This window comes from Prunus persica, chromosome G1, assembly GCF_000346465.2.
Source record: "Prunus persica cultivar Lovell chromosome G1, Prunus_persica_NCBIv2, whole genome shotgun sequence".
Taxonomy (NCBI): domain Eukaryota; kingdom Viridiplantae; phylum Streptophyta; class Magnoliopsida; order Rosales; family Rosaceae; genus Prunus; species Prunus persica.
Genome location: NC_034009.1, coordinates 44,979,989 through 45,001,293, shown reverse-complemented (window position 1 = coordinate 45,001,293; position 21,305 = coordinate 44,979,989). Strand labels below are relative to the sequence as shown.

The 21,305-nt window shown below is 35.6% G+C and overlaps 2 protein-coding genes and 1 long non-coding RNA gene across 6 annotated transcripts; 1 reads left to right on the top strand and 2 right to left on the bottom strand.

Moving 5' to 3' along the window:
- Positions 90-10,707, bottom strand: LOC18793685 (crossover junction endonuclease EME1B). Of its 2 annotated transcripts, none has more exons than XM_020569246.1 (12): positions 10,226-10,707; positions 8,715-8,870; positions 8,501-8,580; positions 7,041-7,220; positions 6,812-6,965; positions 6,622-6,731; positions 6,017-6,192; positions 4,703-4,766; positions 4,474-4,592; positions 3,998-4,087; positions 3,107-3,221; positions 90-617 (listed from the first exon to the last, which is right to left on the bottom strand). In XM_020569246.1, the coding sequence occupies exons 1-12, from the start codon at positions 10,545-10,547 to the stop codon at positions 438-440; spliced, it is 1,746 nt and encodes a 581-aa protein (XP_020424835.1). In that variant the 5' UTR covers positions 10,548-10,707; the 3' UTR covers positions 90-437. The 2 variants fall into 2 exon arrangements, with proteins under 2 accessions (XP_020424835.1, XP_020424841.1); XM_020569252.1 differs by having other exon boundaries at positions 7,041-7,178.
- On the top strand, positions 11,185-15,761 carry LOC109950465. Of its 2 annotated transcripts, XR_002272690.1 has the most exons (4): positions 11,188-11,389; positions 12,982-13,158; positions 14,290-14,479; positions 15,470-15,761. It is a non-coding gene; the product is annotated as an uncharacterized LOC109950465 (long non-coding RNA). The 2 variants fall into 2 exon arrangements; XR_002272689.1 differs by lacking the exon at positions 12,982-13,158 and having other exon boundaries at positions 11,185-11,389.
- LOC18792790 (charged multivesicular body protein 5) lies at positions 16,572-20,696 on the bottom strand. 2 transcript variants are annotated; one of them, XM_020569298.1, is made up of 8 exons: positions 20,466-20,696; positions 20,132-20,357; positions 19,492-19,643; positions 18,655-18,748; positions 17,866-17,937; positions 17,652-17,763; positions 17,109-17,275; positions 16,572-16,836 (listed from the first exon to the last, which is right to left on the bottom strand). In XM_020569298.1, exons 2-8 carry the CDS (start codon positions 20,198-20,200, stop codon positions 16,783-16,785), a joined length of 720 nt encoding a protein of 239 aa, XP_020424887.1. In that variant the 5' UTR covers positions 20,201-20,357; positions 20,466-20,696; the 3' UTR covers positions 16,572-16,782. The 2 variants fall into 2 exon arrangements, with proteins under 2 accessions (XP_020424887.1, XP_020424890.1); XM_020569301.1 differs by lacking the exon at positions 20,466-20,696 and having other exon boundaries at positions 17,115-17,275; positions 20,132-20,316.

Below are 21,305 nucleotides of genomic sequence, written 5' to 3'. Positions count from 1 at the left end.
CTGATGTGTATTTGCTTTTGTGTCTTAGGCTTAGCTATTGTCACCTGCACATGTACTCCACTGGGAGACTCACTTCCATTAATGGGTGATACAGCCAAGCACACGTCGCAAATCTTTTCTTTGGTTTTTAAATAGTCATAGTAATATGTTGCATTTACATCATCGTCACAAAAGTATGGATCGATTTCGTCTACAACTGTAACAAACTAGCTCTTGATGAGTGGTACCTCCTTTTCCAATATTCGATGAGGTGCTAAGTCTAAATTCTCTTCCCTTTGATATACCAAAACCGCAAGAATATTTACATTTTTTCTTGACATTAATGAGTTGTACTTTACACAGCAAGAACTACTACTTAAGGCTCTGAAAATAACATTTACCAAAAAGGAATCAGAGCGCTACCGCAGAATACAAGTAATAGACAAATCTGGAGTTATTTAATCCAGTTGACGCCTAAACAAATCAGCACCATCCTCAACATCATCAGTTTTAATGGATCCACTTTGTGCCATAAGTATTCTGTACACTCTCTTGGAACAAACCTCACCCACTCTTCTGTCATCGCGAAGTAAACCTTCAGTTACCAGGTCCTTCAGCAGAAATTCCTTTTGATGAACCTGTCATTTCATATAGAGCAACCAAGAAAATTGAAAAAAAAAAAACAAAAAAAAAACAAAACAAAGTAAATAGAATCTACAAAAAAGTGTTGAATTCTGCCTTGATATAGCAATGTACAAGCTGCTGAATGCAAGTATGCCTTGTGAAAAATGGTATATACATACATATATATATGTAATCAAATATCTATCTTATATCAATGCATATTGCAAAAGCACTAAGCATTAGGAGGGTACAAATTCAACTAAATATACCTTGCAAGTTAACCCTCCAAATCAGTGTACTTTTACAGGCATCAATTAACTCGGTCAAAGAAAAAAATTATACATCATTATAATTTACAGAGGCAAACAAAGCAACTTTGTTCACAGTGACATAAAACAGGCATATCATAATTCTAATTAACATATAGCGGAATTTCATGGCTGTACCGCATAAATGGTGAGTAGTCATTAGACATATTTCTCAGTAGTCATCTGCATTGCACAAACCATAAATGGCTATTCAGGAAGCAGAACCAGCTGAACCTAAAGTTGGACAAAATCCCTTCAAACCGGTTTGGTAAAAGGGGGGATAGTGACAATGACAAGATCCCAGTATCCCCCCACATTGGAAAAGTCGGGCATCTATGGGCAGTCTTTCCTTGCAAGCCAGTTTGCAAGGGAAACTCTGTCCATGGGTCCTATAAAGTGGTATTAGAGCATAGCAAGATTGGAACTATCTGTGATCATGAAGCACTCAAATATGTTCATGGTTAATGACATGGGAATAGCAACACTAAGGGGGCCCATTTAAATGGATCACAACAATCCTACACCCCGAAGTGTGTGGAACTTGATTTTCACTGTTTTAATGTTGGACAAGATCAACAAGTTGGTTTCATAAATACAACAAGATCAGCTAGTCGGAATTTCAGGGTGGAAAATTTCTTTCAGTTTCAGCAAATACCAGAAAAATATACTAAGCTCCTGGCTATACAGCGTCAAATCACAGCTGAAAAAAAAATTCCCAGTGGTGAACAGCAGAAAAATAGTGAAATAAAGCAATAAAATTGCAGTTCGAACGAAAATAAGAGTTCTAGGGCAAAGCAACTCTTACAGGAATTCTATAATATGATTTCTGGAATTAAATTAATAAAACTCGAATACAAAGTCTCTTCATAGGCTATTTATACTAGGATTACAGCACCCCTAGCCTGCTAGCCTTAATTATGAAAGTACCTAATAAATCTTAGCCTATTCTCTTTAAAAACTAACCTGGCTACTAATTGAAAGCACTAGGTGTTAGGATTTTGGCTCGTCAAATATGTCCTAATTGGTTTAGGATTGTTTTAGGAAAATTAGAGGTATATCAATTATTGTCCTAGAGGGATTAGGAAAGAATTTCAGTTTTCCTTATTCAATTTAGGTTTGGATTTCTAGAAGTCTATTAGGATTTGGATAAGTGTAATTTCCTAATCCACTTAGGAATAGGAATTCAATCAGCCTTGGGACATGTAAGCCAACTCTATATCTATAAATAGGGTGCGGCAGGGCTTATTTTAGAGAGGAAAAACAGCCAGAGACAGCTGAGAGTTTTGAGATTAGTTCTAGGGTTTGCAAAAGTTCTGTAATCTCTATTATTAATCAAAGGAGCGGTGATTTCTCTACCTAGAGAAATCACAACTGGACGTAGGTAAAAGTTCTGCCGAACCAGTATAATTCTTGTGTGTTTCTAAGTTTTCTAATATTTGCTAGTTTAGTCTATTGCCGTCGGTTACATTAAAGAACAAGATCTAGTGTGCTGATTATTTAACACTAGGACTGTAAGTATCATCTATCACATAACATAAAACATAAAACCCTAAGCAAGACAAATAAAAGACAACAAACATAACCTAAATCCCAAACTAATTAGAACCCTAAAATAGGTGGCAAGCGGGGCCCAAGTACTCCTGGAGAGGGAGACTTGTAGATGCTGCTCCTCCATCACATCTCCAAAACAAGCCCTTGAGATTCCTACAGGACCTACAGTATGTTCATGCTTTTAACTTATTAAGGAAGGTTTCCATCTAGTTTCCATGGAAAATGAAAAGGGCAAAAGAGAAACATTATAATATATATTTAATGTCGGAAAAACACAAAAAGGGTGTGTTTAGACACCTAAGGAAACTAGATGTGTTAGCACTGCAGTTCACAAAAAATTCATCATCAAAATGGAGGCCGTTGCAGACCATAGCAGCAATCAACTGAACTAATGTAAATTTATAAAATGGTTCCAAAACTTGTCAAATATCATCCCATTAGGTTGATGAGCAAAACGTTCTAGAAAACTGTATTCCAAGATAATATGGATCTGTGACTTGTCAATAGCCATAAATCCGTTCACTTCTTCCTGGGAAACCAAATGCGCCTAAATTGAAGTGCATATGGGTCTAATGAAGACAGTGTTAGATCAATCAACAAATGTTCATTTATATTTCAGGCAGGTTGAAGCATATTATACTTACCGATACATTTTGATCCATGTAAACACTCAACAGAGATTTCATGGTAGCGTACTTCTTCCATATAGCAATAGCAAACCGTGGCTGTACCTTTGGGATAGCTACCAAAGCTTTTAACCTGGATGCAGAAACTAGTATTAGGTATAAAATAAAAATCCCTGCAGAGTAATGAAAAACTTGTGAAAAACAGACAAACCAAATTAATTTGTATTTTGTACAGAGAAGGCTTGTTGAACAACATATTTTCCGGACGTCTGCTAAAAGTGATTTGACATCTGTAGTTGAGAACACGAATAGGGAGAAAGAAAAATACTGAGTGAAACTAAGCCATGCTAGGGTTTGGGAGATTAATTGAAATTCAATTCATAAATATATGTGGAATTCCGGAAATCCAAGTTTAGTTGAGGGGGCCATGGTTCTTTCGAGGCAGTGGTTGGAGGAGGGCTTGTAGGAAGGATAGATTGTCCCAACTAACTAGACAACTAGGCTTGTAGGTTTCTCTCAACCCTCTCACTTTCATCACGGTTCCCCTTGTCCTTCCTGTCATATCAAACCCTCCTCAAATAGACGAGACAAAGGAAACTCATCAGCCTATATCTAGATCTCCTGAAACTTAAATAGTGCTCCTTGCAACACAGGGTCATAAAAGCTGGATTGGGACTCTTTGATCCCAAAAAGTGAAGTCAAAGATTCAAATGCCCCTCAAGGAAATAAGAAAGTACACCAGATGAAATATCAAGTAGAACCACACAACCATAGGACATGATTAAAATATGTGTCCATGCTACAGTTACTCTTGGTGCCAGGAACAATGATTAAGCAGTTCAGTTCAGACCCGTAGAAGAAAGCTTCATCTTATCACTGGTCTCTATCTATTAACATCATACTACTCACCATGCGCTCTTATTAATTATATTCCGGTCAACACAGTCCTTAATCATAAGAGGTCCATTAGCATTTACGTCCAGTCTCGTTAACTTCTTTCTGCAATTTCATAAAGGAAAGGTAGAATCAGAACAGTAACCAGTTAAAATATGAAAATGCAGAGAGAGGGGGAGAGAGAGAGAGAGAGAGAGAGAGAGAGAGAGAGAATTTGTCCTTTTTACATAGAAATAAAAACTTTACTGAAAACACAACTATTCCTAGTTGATATTAAACCAGAGCGAAAACTGAATTTCAATGTTCAAAAACTGGGTGAAGCTATGTGAAACTCGTACAAAGTCTTAAACAAAAAAGAAAAGCGTACAATGTAGATGTATATATCAAATCTTGAGACTAGAAAACCTGTCTTCCCTGGGATATGTGTTTTAAAGCATTCTCAAACTGTTATAAGGTTTTAAGTTCATTAGAAAAACAAATGGATCAAACACCTAAATTGGCAGGATGAGAGGCTGCACGTCAAACCAACAATGTGTTCAGCAAGTTCAGCCTCATCTATGCACTGCCTGGAATGTACTTTAAAAAAATTAGTGGTCAATTTTGCCAGCACCTGGTAAAAAAAGGAAGAAGTCAAAATACTAATTTAAAAAACAGATCCATTATTCTGCAAGACATGAATGAAATGTTGGAATCCGAAGCATTTTCTGTTAGTAGTTCAACCTCCTCAACAGGCGGGCGTCTCCAATCATTATCCTTTGTTAGGTTCTTGTACACTTCTTGTTCCCTAACATTGTAAACAATTCCATGAGATGAAGCATTACATCATGACTATTGCACAAACCTAAGAAATAACTATTATTGTATAGGAAAATGGAAAATAAAGATTTCAATTGCCAGGCTCATCACAAACGGTAAACTTGCATCAAGAAATAAATAAATAACAAATTGATAATCTATCAGGAAAAACTACATTCTAAACCAATGTGTTCATACTGCATCTGAAGACAGTGAAACAATTTAAGTACAATTATGAGGTCCAACAAATGTGACAAAACACATGCTTGTGACAAACGCATTCAACTGCTACGGGCATAAATGAGGAAACATTGTGTATTTGTAACAAATAAAGCTCAAAAAATTGTATATTTCATATAGCAAGTATACAGGATTGAATGTCAACACAAAATAAATAGATCCTTTCAATTTCAGTCATTTAATTCATATGATTTTTCAACAAGAGCACAAAACACGGTTTCAACAGGTAGTTATAATCAACTGATAATACTCAAAAGGTACGTAATTTTAATGAACATTGCATAAGTTCCACCTGTTTTTAAAATTAAAAAAAAGAGTAAAAAGAGCAAGGAAAAGAAAATAACAAAGCTTGACTTTTCTGGAAATCAGCTCATCTTTACTTATTGCTCGCTTCCATTTGAATGAAATACCAATTATCTACTGAAAGAAAAAAGAATATTTAAGTTCTTAGATAATCAGCTTGTGGAGCCATCATAAAATTGTTTAATGAACCCAAGTTCACAAGCACAAAATTAAAATCTTCGTATATCCAAATTTGATGTTTCATTTATGTTGTGTAAGAAATGGCTGCAGACTTACTTATTAAGAATAAAGAGGGCTGAGACCACTTTGAGCAATTAAGCTTAAGAGCCATATTAATAACACAGCTTTTGTTCTCTACTTAATTTAGTAGGTATTCATGAATTTAGAACCACATTGATGATAGAAAACAAAAACAAAGAGGCATGCTCATAGTGAAGAAGCAACCTAGACCGCAAGAAAAATAAAAGAACAGTATAAGATAAAGATGTTAGTAACATCATGCGCAGACTGTTTATCTAAATCAGGATAACAATTCTGCAGCATCCGTCTAAGAAGAATACATAGAACAGTTTCGGAAGATGAATGAATGAGATGGCATGGTAAAAATTCATCACTATGATATAACACATATATTTACATAATTAAAATGAACTACATATGCACAATGGTAAAATCCTGTTTTCATTAATCTCTCACCTTTTATTAATATATGCCATCAACCTATTTGTAAGATAACACACTGTAGAGGATGGATAACGACTTCGAACACTAAAAACATGGTCCAAGAGAGATTCATTGATGACAAGGTTACAAAATTCTTCAGCTTCATACACGAGCAATACATATTGAATCTCTATTCGTTCAGGAGAACTCTGCAATTAGATATTGAGATTAACATATGCTAAAAATAATAGCAATCTGTGAGGTTAATATATGCTAAAAATTATATCCTCAAAATAATGATCCGGGCCTACCTACACACACAATGCATAAAGATGCACCCCAGTAACTAATCACTATATCATGATCCTTTAAGAGCGAATCTTCAACTCACAATAAACCTTTGGTATCAGGGTTTATATTTTTTATGTGAAAAATGAATTTACCTACTATTATGATCTATTTGGGGGGGGGGGGGGGGGGGGGGGGGGGCAAAAAAGTTCCAACCCTACCAGAAAATATCAAAAATAAATCTAATTCCAGCTAATTTTCCTATTATGAAGTTTAGGAGATAATGCTAGTAGAAAAATACTTTATATTGGCGGAGCTTACAAAACTCTTCAATTTCATACACTTATTACCTGCGAAATATGTTCTGGAACAGTCATGGTCCAGACAATTGATCTTTCAATTGGATTTGATGTTATACGGTATGTGATCCCTCTTTCAGCAAACCTTGTAAGCAGATTTCCTACCACAAAAGTTTATATATCTCAGCTACCAGATATGATGTTATACGGAAAAAGAAAGTGAAGAATATGAAGAGCACACCTCCAACTGACCCCAATTCCACTACTTTAAGGTCAATCTCAGCCACTATGGATTTCACAGCAAACTTTCCTTTTTCCCGCTTTTGTTGTTCTTTCTGAATCTTTTTCATCTCTGCTGCTTCAGCTTTCAGAGCTGCTCTTTGCAACTTCTCTTGCTGTTTTTCATTAATCTCGATTATTTCATTTTTCTGTTAACAAGAATTGGGTAAAGACCGTAAATAGCAACTTACTTGCTTCTTTAGATTCTTTTCTTCCATTAGGCGTATCCTTTCCTCTTTCGCCATCTTCCTTCTACCCATTGCTTCGTCTCTAATACTTTTTTCAGTAATAGCTTTAGTTTTTCTTCTCTGTTTCACAATGTTGCCCATCTGATCCATTCTATTTTCTTTGTCAGTAGGATAATCAAGTACCTGATCTCAGCATGTCATACATTTTAGGATAAACACCCAATGGCATGTAAGGATAGCAGCAAATGAAAGATAGCACACCACACCTTCATTTAAAATGAGAACACAACGAAATATCAAAACTTTTTGACGTCTCATGAATGGTCTATACATATAATAACATTTAGTTTGAATAACACAGGGCCACAGAAACTAATGACAAACAACTAGAAACTGTCCAAAATAGCTTATTTCTTGATTATTATACATTCCAGTTCAACAAATAGAGGGGAAAAAATAGATATTAGACATAACAAGATGATTGTTATACTGCAAGACTGGTGCAACTAACTAGACTGTCAATGTGAAGATGAAATCAGCAAAACAGCAAACATAAAACATTCAGAGGAGCTAAAACTTGTTAATTGAGGAAATTGTAGAAGTACAGATTACTTTTCTCCTCCTTAGTAAAAGCAAATGCAGAGGAGCTAAAACTTGTTCTCATTATGTTGTACATCTGTGAAGGAGATTACTTAAGGATGCTGAACTGAGCTGGGTTATTCCACCCAATTGCAGATCCATTCCATTTTAGAGTCATAAGTAGTTTGAGGGAGAAAAACAACGGTAATCTGAAACTGTTGGGTACTGGCATTTTTTTCCAGTGGTTTGGTTGGAAAGCAACAAAAGGAATTTTGAAATTAATAGAAAAGAGGATGAAGAGTTTCTTTGGGACAGAGTAAGGTATTGGACTTCACTTTCACCATCGGTTTCTCCAAGTTTCAAAATTTAGTTCTCTGCATTGGAGGGCTTCACTTAATAATAGTCTTTATTAATGTCTTTTGTACTTTTGTTTGCTGGTTTTGTATTGTACGCAATGGACAACTTGTCCACAACTCTATATTTTAACAAACCTACTAATAAATTTTATTTCTTATCCAAAGAAATATGATACTCATTTATTTTTATTTTTTTTAAGTACCCAAAAATCTATCCCAATAAACAATATACTTTAGGTTGCTAGATTTTAATAAATTTTTAAAAACACTCATAACTTTCATTTCAATCAACACTTCTTTCACTAAATTTTCACCAGTCCCTTCTGAAATGTCTTCATCAATTAGTCTTGACATCCAAATCATAATGAATTTGAAACTTATTAAGGTTAGGAATCATGTATTGCCTACATTTAGAAAATATAATCCCCCATAGAAATTAACAGAACAAAACACACTTGTAACAAGAAGCATGTCTCAGAACAATCAAACATAATTAGTAAACATCATAGACCAGGCTATCAATTGTACCTGATTAATATCAAAAGCATCTTGCAAAGAAACAGGATGCGCAGAACAGTCCTCAGACATATGTGCTAGACTGTCATGTCCTGATAAACATGTATGTGTCCATATTAAAAGGAAAAACATATTCCAGGGAGTAGAGTCATTTTGTTGAACATTTTGAAATCTAAGCTGATAAATAACCATAACCAAAGGTATGACAGATACACGAAAAACATACCAAGAGAAGATGTGGATTCAACAAATCTGGAACTCCAATCTAAGCCCTTCGCCACACCAAAACCACTAGAAATTGATTTGTTATCCTTCCCCCTTTCCCTTCCAGAACTACTTTCAGACTCATTATCAGATTCCAGAAATACCAAGTCATTAATGCCTGAATGTAAACAAAACACAGTATACATGAGAAAGAACTTCAACATTTGCAAACTAAAATAAAATTTTCAACAATATTTAAATCACGGGGTGATTCTGTTCATACCGGAAAGTTTATTTCCAAATTATTTTCCATTTATAGTACGACATTCTATTAGAAAAATAAATAAATCATAAAAGGCTTTTTCTCAACACTCTTTAAATTAAAATTCAAAATTAACAAAAATTATACAAAAGAAAAGAGGCAATGCCGACCTGGCCAAAGAAGACCAGCTTCACTGGCTTGAGAAGGCCGACATGGTTCTAGCTCTAGCCTTCTCAAGCTAGTGAGGCTTACCTCCCTTGCTGCTTTTTTTTTTTTTTTCTAATTCGAATTAATTTTAGTTTTAAGTTTGTAACAATAGTGATGTATAGCAACTAATACAGAACAGTATGGAATGTGATAAATGTTTCTTTTGAGGTAATTCCCACTTTCTCTCGGCCTTTTGATGTATGGCTGCTGCATAATTTGAAAAGTAAGGTATTTTTGTACAAAATCTGCCTTGGAATTTAGTGTTTTTTGCTATATTACAGCATTTCTAGAAATGGCGTTGTAATCATATCGTTAATCCTAGTTATGAATCTCCAGTTATTATGGCTGAGATAATAGTTCAATTTGCCAAGGAGTGGCATGAGGCTAACTTGGTTATGAACTGTAAGCCTGCTAGAGAAACTGTGCAACTTAAATGGCATTCTCCTCAAGCCGGTAGGGTTAAAACTAACGTAGATGGCCGCTATAAAAGTGGTGAGGGCAAAACTACTGCAGGTGGTCTTTTAAGGGATTCTAATGGCGACTGGTTGGGTGGATTTAGTGTAAATATTGGTGCTGTATGGAGACAGAACTTTGGGGACTACCTTATGGATTACAACTTGCTTGGCAAAATGAATTAAAGAACATTGATGTGGAAATGCCAAGATAGGGTTGTTGTTGTTTAGTAATGTTTTCATCTTCGTATAGGCTTCTTCCCCAATTTCACCCAAAAATAATTATAATCTCAACATAGGCTTCGGCCAGATCGGGATGTCGTTGTATGCATAACAGTTCTTATGATGGAAATAAAAAATTTAATAACAAAACAAAACAAAAATTTGAAATGAACTGAATCAATTTAACCAACAAAAAGAAAATAATATGATTAAACACCAACCATAACAATTAAGAAACAAAGCATAAACAAGAAGTTCACACAAAAACCAAAATGGCAAATAACTAAGCATTTTCCACAAAGCACACAAAAATCGAGTGTAAGCCCAGAAACCCTAGTTCAAACAAAATGCGTGAAATAATAACAGAAACCAATCAATCAATCAACCAACCGGAGAACTTGATCGGGGAATCTGAAACGCTTGCTTGGGAGTCGGAAGGGGCTTTTGAGCATGGAGACTCGTCAAGGACCTCGAAGTAGTGGGGTGAGGTGGGGCCCGGTGGCTTCCGTGTCGGTCTGGTCGGGTCGTCGTCGTCGTCAAGGACGAGAACCGGAGTCTGAGTATTGAGGTTTGGGTAGGGGTAGAGTTCGGTTCGGCGTTTCTTATTAGAGCAGTGGAATGGTTGGAATGGAGGAGGTGAGGAGAGGGCATTCTGGTCATTTTCTTCTTCTTCTTCGTCGGAAAGGACGATTGGCTGCTGATGATTCGACATTTGAGACTGCGAGTGAAGAGGGACTCAAGAGAAAGAGATGCGTTTAAAAAAATTTCAGCGGCAACCGGTTTCTTTTACCCGGTTAAAAGAAGGCAACCCGTTTTAGAGTTTTTTTTCTTTTTTGGTTGGAAAAGATTTTCTATTTTTTTTTGCTTTTAATCACAAGTAGTCCGTTCGCAAAATTATCACATTTGATCTTTTATATATTTTTTTTTATACATAATTGGTTTTTTACATTACAAACAAAGCATACATCAAATTGGTCTCTATTGTAATTCCGTCAAAACTTCTACTAAATTGTTAATGTGACATATATGTGAAATCCACACTTCAATTGATAAAAAATCACAAGTCTTTAAAAAAAAAAAAAAATTAAGAATATTTGTGTAAATATTATATGAACTTTTAGCTATGTGCTTAATTACTACTTGAACTTTCAAATTTTACTATCAAATCAACCACTCAATTTTACAAATGTAGCAATTGACTTTTCACGTTTAATTTTCTATTAAAATTTCCGTTAAATAAAAAATCACACGTTGAATAGAATTCCCATGGTTTCAATTTATTTTCTTTAAACTCTATCTAAGGGTAAAATCGAAATATTGGGTGAAAAGAATTATTCGGGGGTGGGATCAGCAAATTTAGGGGCGCAAATAGAATTCCCCAAATACTTGATCTAGTCTCTGGACACTGGAGCCTCCCCGCACTTCTGAAAACAAAGAGCAAGCCTCTCGACACTTGCATTTTCAGTCCAACCCATTAGAGCCCTCTCTGCTGTGCGCCCTCCATCTTCATCTTTCATTTTCAGTCCCAGCTCCCTCCTTTCAGTCTCTTGCTCGGTAAGTGTATGCTGTAATTTTTTTTTTTTAATTCCTATTGTATTTATGGGTTTCGTGAATAATCAAATATTGTTTGTCTAACCAAAGGAAAAAAGAATAATTGAAAATTGTTTGATTATAATTTGAAAATCAGCAAGCATGTTTTTATTTTTGTTTCATTATTAGTATTGATTGGAAAATTGGCCGCCACCAACTTCCTCTTGCCCCATTCACCCATCGAGCAGTGAAATTTTTAAGTATTATTTGGTATATATGCTTTTGTATCTGGTTTTTATGTTTTTGGTTCTTGTGTTTGATTTGTAAGGATTGATTTTTTAGTCTGTTTTTGGTTAGTGATTATCACACATTTGCAATTATTTGTTTGGGTTAAATCTGCTGCCCAAACCAATCAAACTGCCCAAAAGGGATTGTGTTTATAGGTTCAAGTGTGCGGTCGGGGCTCAAACCAAACTAATGCGTTCCTTGCCCACCCATTGATTATGGGATGTAGCTTATTTTTGGTTGCTAGATGTCCAACACTCCTTTCTTTTGATACTTGAAAATGTAACAGTAGGATTTGGATTGTTTAGATGTCTTCCTCTTTTTCTTTTCCTTTTGGTTTATAAAGAACAAAACAAAGTCTGCTTATCTGAAAACAAAATTATTTCACTGGGTGGCAGTAAGAATCAAGTGAAAGGTCATCTGTACGATGATTGAATGATCAATTCAGATCTTTCTTAAAAGTGCTTATTTGTCTAAGAGGTACTTTGTGTCATAACTGAGATTTATATTTGAAAGCTGTATACTTTGTTTTTATGAAAAAACTGCAAGGGGCATATTTAAGATGTGCAGAAACCATTATCCAAAGATAATGTGTCATGCCCTCTTTCGAATAACAGTGACAAATGTTTTTGCATTCTAATTTTCTCAAATTTCGATGTGTAAATTAATTATGTAATAATTGAAAAATATTCTCAGATAGAAATGATTTCTCAATCATATCTTGCAACTTGAGTATCTGCAACTCTATAGCTGTGTCCTCTTCTTCAACTTCAATGTGTAGATTTTGTTTATAAGGTTGGACAGTTATAATTGCCAACTTAGAAGCAGCATAAGCTTAGCTTAGATGTCTTTCGTCTTTTTAACTCTGCCTATAATAGAGCAGGTTTTCTCTTTGTTGTCGATCGAGGATAACTTATCCTCTTGATTATTAATACAAAAGTTTGTATTAAAAAAAAATATAGTAGCAGCAAAACCTAAGTAAAAATCAAGCTTCTTGGCCACTTTCTGAAATGATGAGGTGATTCTTTACCACAGAGAATAACTTATAATTTTAATTCTAAGTTTGAACCATACTGCACCTATACTTCAAACTTTGGCCAGGGGAGGTATCAAATATAGATACAGATACGATAATACATGCTGGAAATGAAGTATTGTTAACTTTTATATTTTGCGGGATACGGCGTCGATACAGAACTGATACTCACAGGAAACTGTCCCAATACGGTCAAGATACGGCTAGTGGTTATTTAGAAATTGTTTGAAAATTTATGTGGTCTTTTTGAATATTATAACAAATATGGGGTCGGTGAATTTTAAAACTTGGCCAGATCACACCCAGCCTATTCTTCTCAACAGAAAGAGGAAAACGCTAGGTTTTCACATTTGAAAAGAAACAGCGGCACCAACCAATTCAAAGATCCAGAAGGAAGAAGGAAGAAGAAAGAAATTTCAAAAGGACCTCTTCTTCTCCACTGAAAGTTCTGCTGCTGCATCTGCTCCACCAGGTCTTAGCTCACGTTAACTTGTTGCTCCTTCACTTACTTTGCAGATGTATTAGAGTTAGTTTATTCATTATAACCAAATCCAAATCCTGTCCAGATTCTATCGAGTGACAAGAAATTAAAACTCTTTTATGAAAGATATTTTCGAACAAGAATGGGTAGTGTGGGCGATGTGGGCACTTCTAGTGCTAATGATGCTCATGATGTGGAGTTATAACCAATTCATTCATTATAACCAATTTTGTATTTAAATTATTTAAAATATATATTTACATTATTTTAATTGTCGTATCCTTGCTGTACTCTTATCCTAGTTTTTGGACATTTGTTGTATCACCATATCATGTCATTATACTCGTACCTGTGTCCAGGCAATGAGTATTACAGTTAAGTAGCACTGAGTGAAGATGGCTTAAGATAAATAAGTTTTTATTTTAGATAATAAAAACATGTACTCATGCTAGATTCTCTTCTTAGAAAGGCTGAAATTTTTAAGATTTAATGGGATTCTTTAGGCTTGCCCTGATTTTCTGGTTCCTTGCTGAATATGGTTTTTATTTTGAACTCCCTTTTCAAGTGATCTTTTGTTGGGTCGGTAAGTCCCAATCTTACCAATGTGTGTACATGTAGGACCTATGTAACAAGTATTTGAAGACATTTCCATGAGAAGTTAGTGTTCTGTTCTGTTTCTAATGCCCAACTGAAGGGAAAGGAAATAATTTTAGATGTTATAATTTGTGTTTGTAGGCCATTACTAAGAACTAGTGTTTGAGTTGTATACACGTTCACATCACTGAGTTCAGACATGAACTCTTACATTTTCCCCTGTGGGACTCTAAATGGGATGCTGATTTTTCAGTTGTGATAATGTATTTGTTATTTATAATGTTTATAATCTAACTTTGTTATTTAGTTTTTATTAATCGAAGGCTGGAGTACGATCTGCATATTCTGTATATTATGCATTTGGTTGCCATGAAAACAAAACCCTAAAAGAAAATTTTATTTCTTATGTTGCTGAAAAACACTTAGAAAGTGGAAATTTGTAGCTTCTGAAAAATATTATGTTTTGTGTTTGTTTTATTTTAAGTTTTGTTGTGTGATTCTTTGGACGTTTTTGTTGAAATGTAGCAGAAAGTTTTACAGGCTCTGAGCTAAGCAGAAAAATGGCCTTAATGAGGGGAGAGCCACTAGTGACGAAGCTTGCAGTGTTGGCCAAGTACGTGGTTCTTCCTGGAGCCATGGTCGCCGCCCTCATCTATTCACCTCCTGATTACACTTCTTCCAAGAACGATCCTAAGTCCACCAAATAAGACGTAGCTCGGTCAGTACCTTTTCCTCTTTGCTAAAACTCTGGTTTCATATATCTGTTGTGATTTGAATGACCTGGCAAGTGTATGTGAAATTTCCATTTAGTGCTTTTTGACTTTGCCTTTTAAGGCCTTCAATTATTATTATTTGTAGAATTCTGTGTAGGTACCAGTGCTATAGATATTACCCACATATATGAAGCCCTGGATGTGGTTAAGGTACGATAGGTACTTAATTGTTTTCAAATACGTCTTATATCCATCGGATATAAGAAAACGAAATTATTATATACCTTTGTTTTTTGGTTGCTAAAAATGAGAGGCTTTCACGGTGGAGCTTGGCAGGAGTGTGGTTCTTTGGGAGTTTGAGGTTTATGATAGAGATGAGTGTCGGTGTTATAGGGTGAGATGATGAGAGTGTGAGACCCACATTTATGTGAGTGAAAGAGAAGATTGGGTTAAGTGGTGTGTGGCTATTCATTAGGGGTATATGGTATTTCCATTTGCAATTTGCTCAAAATTTTTTATTTGCATAAAGGAAAAGGGTTCGCACATCACCATGGGTGCTAAAAGTGGTCGGCTTTGTAAAAAACTTGACGAAATAAGAGAAATTAACTTTTGCTATATTTAAAACCATATTGTGCTTTCCCAGGATATGCTATATTTTCATTCCCCTTGAATTTCAACAAGCAGACAGAATTTGTTATGAGATTGTGTGAAGTCGAAATATAGGTAGCTTGATTATGTGCTTTTGATTAAGTCTGCATGCTCTAAAGTATTATGTAAATCAACTCCAGAGTGCAGTCTCGTGATCTATAGTAGTTCTCCACTAAAATGTTCAAGTTTATAGCAAAATTTTGTTTCCTATTGCTTATTCTTCTTACATACCTCTCAGCTTTGATACCTCTTTTTGTATTTTCTTACACAGCTGGGATATGAGAGTGATTGTTTAAGAAAAACGAAAATTGTGCCGGATAACTGATTGTAAATTTCCTTTTGTACAGGGCCGTACTGCATAGAAGTGGATGTTAGAGATGTGCTCTCCTCCCGTTCAAATTTCGTATGGAATAATCTAAGCCTAATAGTTGCTCAAGTTGAGGGATTTTTCCTGCTTTCTTTGAAGAACTTTGACATGAACTCTTTAAATGTACTTCCTTATTACCAGATTTCCTCTGTCAATCCCTTAATCGAATGACTCTCGACGAAGAACACTTGATTACAATAATTGTTAGATGATATTTGCCAGACTTGGTTAGAGATGAAATCTCATTGGATGACTAGTGCTGCGACTGATGATATGTTTTGTTCACAACCTGTCCCAGCAGCTCTCTGTTTCTTGTCACAAAACGTAAACCTTGATTAGGATTTAATTTGTTGAGGCTTTTTCTAATCAGTGGGGGAGGGATTCGAAGGTTGAACATCTTCCAGCATTGGAGAAGCAATATAGTTGGCTTTTAAGTGATTGGAATTAAAATGTGGGACTTGAGTTTCATATTGTGGTTCGAGTCCGGACCCATGGCGTATGTTTTCTGTGGTAATTTTACACCATGTCCAAAACCAAGAAATTTCAACCCGCATTTTTCATTACAGTTTCAAGGTAAATTCTAGATGCTAATCCTAAATCATGAACACTTAACTATTGAGAAAACTTCTTGGCAGATATAGTTGCAACGTAATCGTGTAATTTTTCAGTCCAAAATTGCTCATGCCATTGGTACCACTACTTCCATTAAACAAATTATGTATGACTTTTGGAACATTCAGAATGTCCATCAAAATGGAAAAGACGCTGCTGGTTATGTTATTTGTAATTCCCATGGCATTATTACATTCAATTCCTCCTAATCCGTATCGGATTAGTAAGCCATTCCTATTGGTTTTTGTTCTGTACTAGAGGCTGAACAAGCACATGGTTTGAAATTTGGTCTTTCTTCTGGTAGTCATTCTTGTTTTGATAATCTAATTATTTAAGGGCTTATCTGATTTCTCAAGCAACGAAAGCCTCCGCCATGGAGCATTTCATTTTTATTTCAGGTATCCCGAATCTTTGTCAAGATACTGAACCTGTCTGATTATTTTTCTTAGTCTTCAGATGTCTTGAGCCTAAATAATAACGAACTTGTGTGATTTCATCTTTCATTCCAAATCTCAGTAATATTTATTATGAAATGTCGAAAACCAAACTATTTAATGTATATAATAGCCAATCACAATGCGTGAATTTGAACACTAAATGAATTCACTTCTGCACAATACGTTTATAACGAGGTTGCTCCATCCAGCTCCTCATGCACAAGATACAGCGAATGCACAACCCCTAACCACGAAGTGACGCCCGGGGGACAGCTGGTAAACCCAATTCGTCCTCAGCCTGCCAGCAGTGAATTTTAAAGAAGAATTAGCACAAGGCAACAATGATGGGTGGCATGTGGCCAGTGGAGTAAGTACTCCCCTCCACCCGGTGCCACCACCCAAGTAAATAAACAATCATTCCAATGACGAGGTGGAAGCTGAGGCCGAAGACTTGCCTCTTTCGTTCAACACAAATTTTCTCATGAGATAAAAACAATGTTCAAAATTTTAAAAAAAATGGTATTTTAACCATAAGGCAAATGTGCGTTTCAGCACACAAATTCAATACACTTGTACCTGGGCATTGGATCTGCCCGCTGGAGCTGCTGCATGTCCTATGGGTGCTGAAGGCAAGTGGAGCTCTGCATCTAAATCAGATTCCTTATCAGGTTGGAGATAGGAGGGAACGCCATCGGCTTCAGTTTCCAAACCCATGTCTGCTTCTAGAGCATCCAGCTCTGCAGACAAGATTGAAATACAGTTGGGCAATTAAAAACAGAACAAGATTGCATCAGAACATGGAATCATATGCATTGATGCTTTATATGAGACCACAATAGGTCTTAATGCAGTACCATTGACAAGTAAAGTCACTTAAAAGTTTGCGCGCAAGATGAACAAGACAGTTTCACCTAGCCTATATTCTAAATCCCTTATTTCAGAACCTACAATCTTGTCATGCAGACAAATCACAAATCAGCTTTTGACACTCTTTGCATGATTTACTTCACCCAAGCCTCTGGGTGAAATTAATCAGAAAGTTCTCTTCTTTGTATGGAACCTGTAGCCAGTATATCCTTCAATATTTAAGAATTCAATGATTTCTAAGCTTACCACCCATAAGATCCTCCTCATCAATGTCATCAGGAACATTATAGCTTCTACCAAGGGTCTCTTGAATTTCATTGCTTACATCCATCAGGTCCATCATTTCATCTTGCAAATTCTATGGCAAACGAGTATTCACATGTCAGTAAGAGATACTTTCAAACGTACAAAGCATGGAAGCAACGGGAAACAAAAAACAGAAGAGAGTACTGCTACTGACATCAATATCTTGAATCTTCACCGTTTTCATCATTCCTTTTAGCTCCTTGTTGGCAGATTTCAGAGCTGTCATCTGTGCAAAACATATCAAAGTTAATTTCCAAACAAAATCTTACTGCAGAAAATATGCCTCCATGGAATCTACATTTAGAAATCTAAATGGATACCAGGAATGAGTACAACAGAATCTAGGACTTATACCAATCACATATTTATAAGCAAAAACCCTCCCTATACACAAATGGTCCATCTCCTACCTCTCATGAGGTAGGCAGCAGGTTCCAATCAGGGTACAGAAAAAGCTCCTCCTCAACAGCCTTGAACTATGCCCCTTGGGGCGCTACCAAGGAAAACCAACAATTTTAAGGTGAATATAGTATAGCCCCAGTTCAACCAAATTTGATGTAGCATAGAGTGACTCTCCAACATGTTGCAAATCAGTAACTACCTCATTAATTTGGGCATCCTACTTATCCTTTTTCCCCCCTTTTATGAGAGGAAAGAAGGCATCTTATCCATCTAAATACATGTCATTAAAAAAAAAAAGGACAGGGTTCATACCCCCAGCCCTCAAGGCTAAAGGTGTAATTTCACCAATAAAAAGATAAAAGTTCGTGGTACAATGTCATTTGTTATGCTGAGCTACGACATGCATTATCCTCCAATCCTCACATTTGACAATCAAGACAATCCAACACATGGACATGGTGAGACTAATAGATCCTTATACGTATACACTCCATAAAAAACATGTGAATATAATCACAAAATTTAACAGCTAAAGACGTACCGTTTGCTGAGCATCTTTTATACCCTCTGAGGCAAAGGCCACTTGGTCAAGGTTAAATGTCTGATTATACAGCATGTCACGCTGTCCTTCATACCTGTGTCCAGAAACTTAATGAATTAAAACAAATCATTGAAGGAAAAAGGATAATGGAAATTGAGTCATACAGTATATTCACCATACCCCTTACAATTTGCAAAATGTATCAATCAAATTCTAGATGCCAAAGAGAATGATCCCAATATTAATGGCAAATAAAAAAAATGTGTTTGCATAAATGTAACCCTATCTCACTCATTTCGATGTCCCAGTGACGACCTAAATTTTGTATTTCACGATGCAAAAGATTCTATTTTTATTTGAGGCCAGACAATGCAAAAACTTAAACCTTATGCCTTCAATTAGCTACACCACGCTCTAGAAAATCTAAGTACATGCACATACTCATCCGTATGCATGCCTACTTAGTATGCCACTGAAGCATAACCTTCTAGCACTACTGTTCACACTTCAGTTGCCCATCATGTTTATGTGAATTTTTGTTCCAACAATATCATTCCAAGTCTTCAATCAACCACTTACGTCCAACACATAAGTATCCATTCTTAACCCTTCTGATGTCACAAAAATATTTAACCATTCTTCCTATTTCCCCAGTCGTAACCTTCTTCAAAGATTTGAATCAAATACCAAGCTTTTCTGAAAAGTCCAAATAAACCAACTTCCAAATCCTGATAAAACTGCTGACTGATTTCACATGAATGAAACATGCAACAAAATAGGGGAAACATAAATCACATAGAGGAGCAATAAACCATTAACATGAAGGGGGGCACTTACATTCGCTTTTGCTTGAGAACCCTCATGGCTCGAGACTTAACAGCTTCTTGTGCAGGACCAGGCCTTGTCTTCTTGATCTGCTCTTTGTATCTATTAAGTTCAATATCAAGCTTCTTGATCTTCTCATCCACTGTTTCGCCTCTTTTATTAATCTGTTGCATAATAATGTTTACTTCACCCAACAGTTCTAGCAGAATACCAACAGAAATTGTAAAGCTGAAATATTCAAACAAGAGTTGCTCGGAAACCAAGCATCAAATTAGTTACAACCATTATCGTTTCTAAAGCTGGTCATAATGATTTGACTAAATCTTCACTCTTGATTATAGTAGGGTTTCTCATTACCTGGCTCTCCCAACAGATATTGAATATGGGTTTGTAACAAGATGGATACACCAGTTAGTTGGCAATACTTAAAATTGTTCATGACCCATTTTTGGCAATTATGCATTTTGTTAATGTTTCCCATATTACCAATCTAAACATATTAAAGCAAAGAAGAGAATACAAGTTGAAAAATCCAGGATTCTTCCCAAGTAACCTAAAGAACAATAAAAACCTGATTACCCCAACCGTAATTCTGCGATACCCAACAATAGCTTTAGGAAATAAACTAGAAGAGTAGAGAGAGAGAGAGGACCCTTTCGGAGGCATCTCCAACAGACGGCGGAGGTTCTTTTTCTTTCTTGACACCGAAGACCCTCTTCATCTTCTCACGTACTTCTCCTCCTTTGACCTAAGCTACGACCGATTCAACCAAGCTTTTTCTCCCAAAGCACTTGAACACAACACGCAGAGAGAGAGAGAGCAATACTTGAATGGTCTGCTTCAGCAAATCACCCCCTTTTGTAGTCAATGGGATATATCTGAAACCAAGGCAGAGCATTCAATCAGAAAATTGAATCTGGTTTCTCATTACATACAAAAAGAAATCCAAATCTACAAAAACCCAATAAGATTTCCATCAAACTTACCAGGAAAATGGGAATTTTCAACTCAAAGTTGATGAGAGGAAAATAAGAGGAGGACGATTGATGAGATCCGAGCTCGATCAGTTCAATATTCGCTTATCCCTAACTAATTTTGGGAAATTTCTGAATATTGAAAATGCAAATTTGGGATTTTTCTAGGTGGGTTCGCTATTCCTTCCCAGCCGCGTCCTTTACTTTGCGTCTTGGACAGAAAGCTATCAAAAGTTCAAAACTCACCAACAAGAAAACAAAAGGTAATTTTTAAAAGGAATACGCTTTGTTTTTTTTTTTTTTTTTTTTGGGGTGAAAGGAAAACGCCTTTCAATTAACCCAAAGGGTTAAATTATGATTTGGATTCTCTGTAGCCCTAATTAATTTTGGGATTTTTTTTTTTTTTTTTGGGTGAAGTTCCAATTTGTACACGGCAGTTTGCTTCGGATTAGAAGGGTTTTACACGGCTAATCCTTTTTTCTTTTGCATTTTTTCAAACTTCATTATTCGAATTACAACAAAACAATAATTCGATAACATACTCTTTTTTTTTTTTTTTTCATTTTCATGTAATGTCATCAAAATTCAATGTGCTATCAAATTAATAGTTTTTTTTTTTTAATGCGGCAAATTAAAACCTAAAGATTAATAACTTCAATCAAACATCATTATTAGCATCTTTATCTAGTTATTAGTCAGTAAGAGACCTATAAGTATAAAATAAAATAATATAAAAGTTTATACAATCAATATATCTGGTTTAATTCAACTCAGTTTATAAAAGCTCAAAATTGACCCCAAATTAGACCATTATTGTTTGGTCTAGTTTTAAGTCGGGTCATGTGGTCAGTT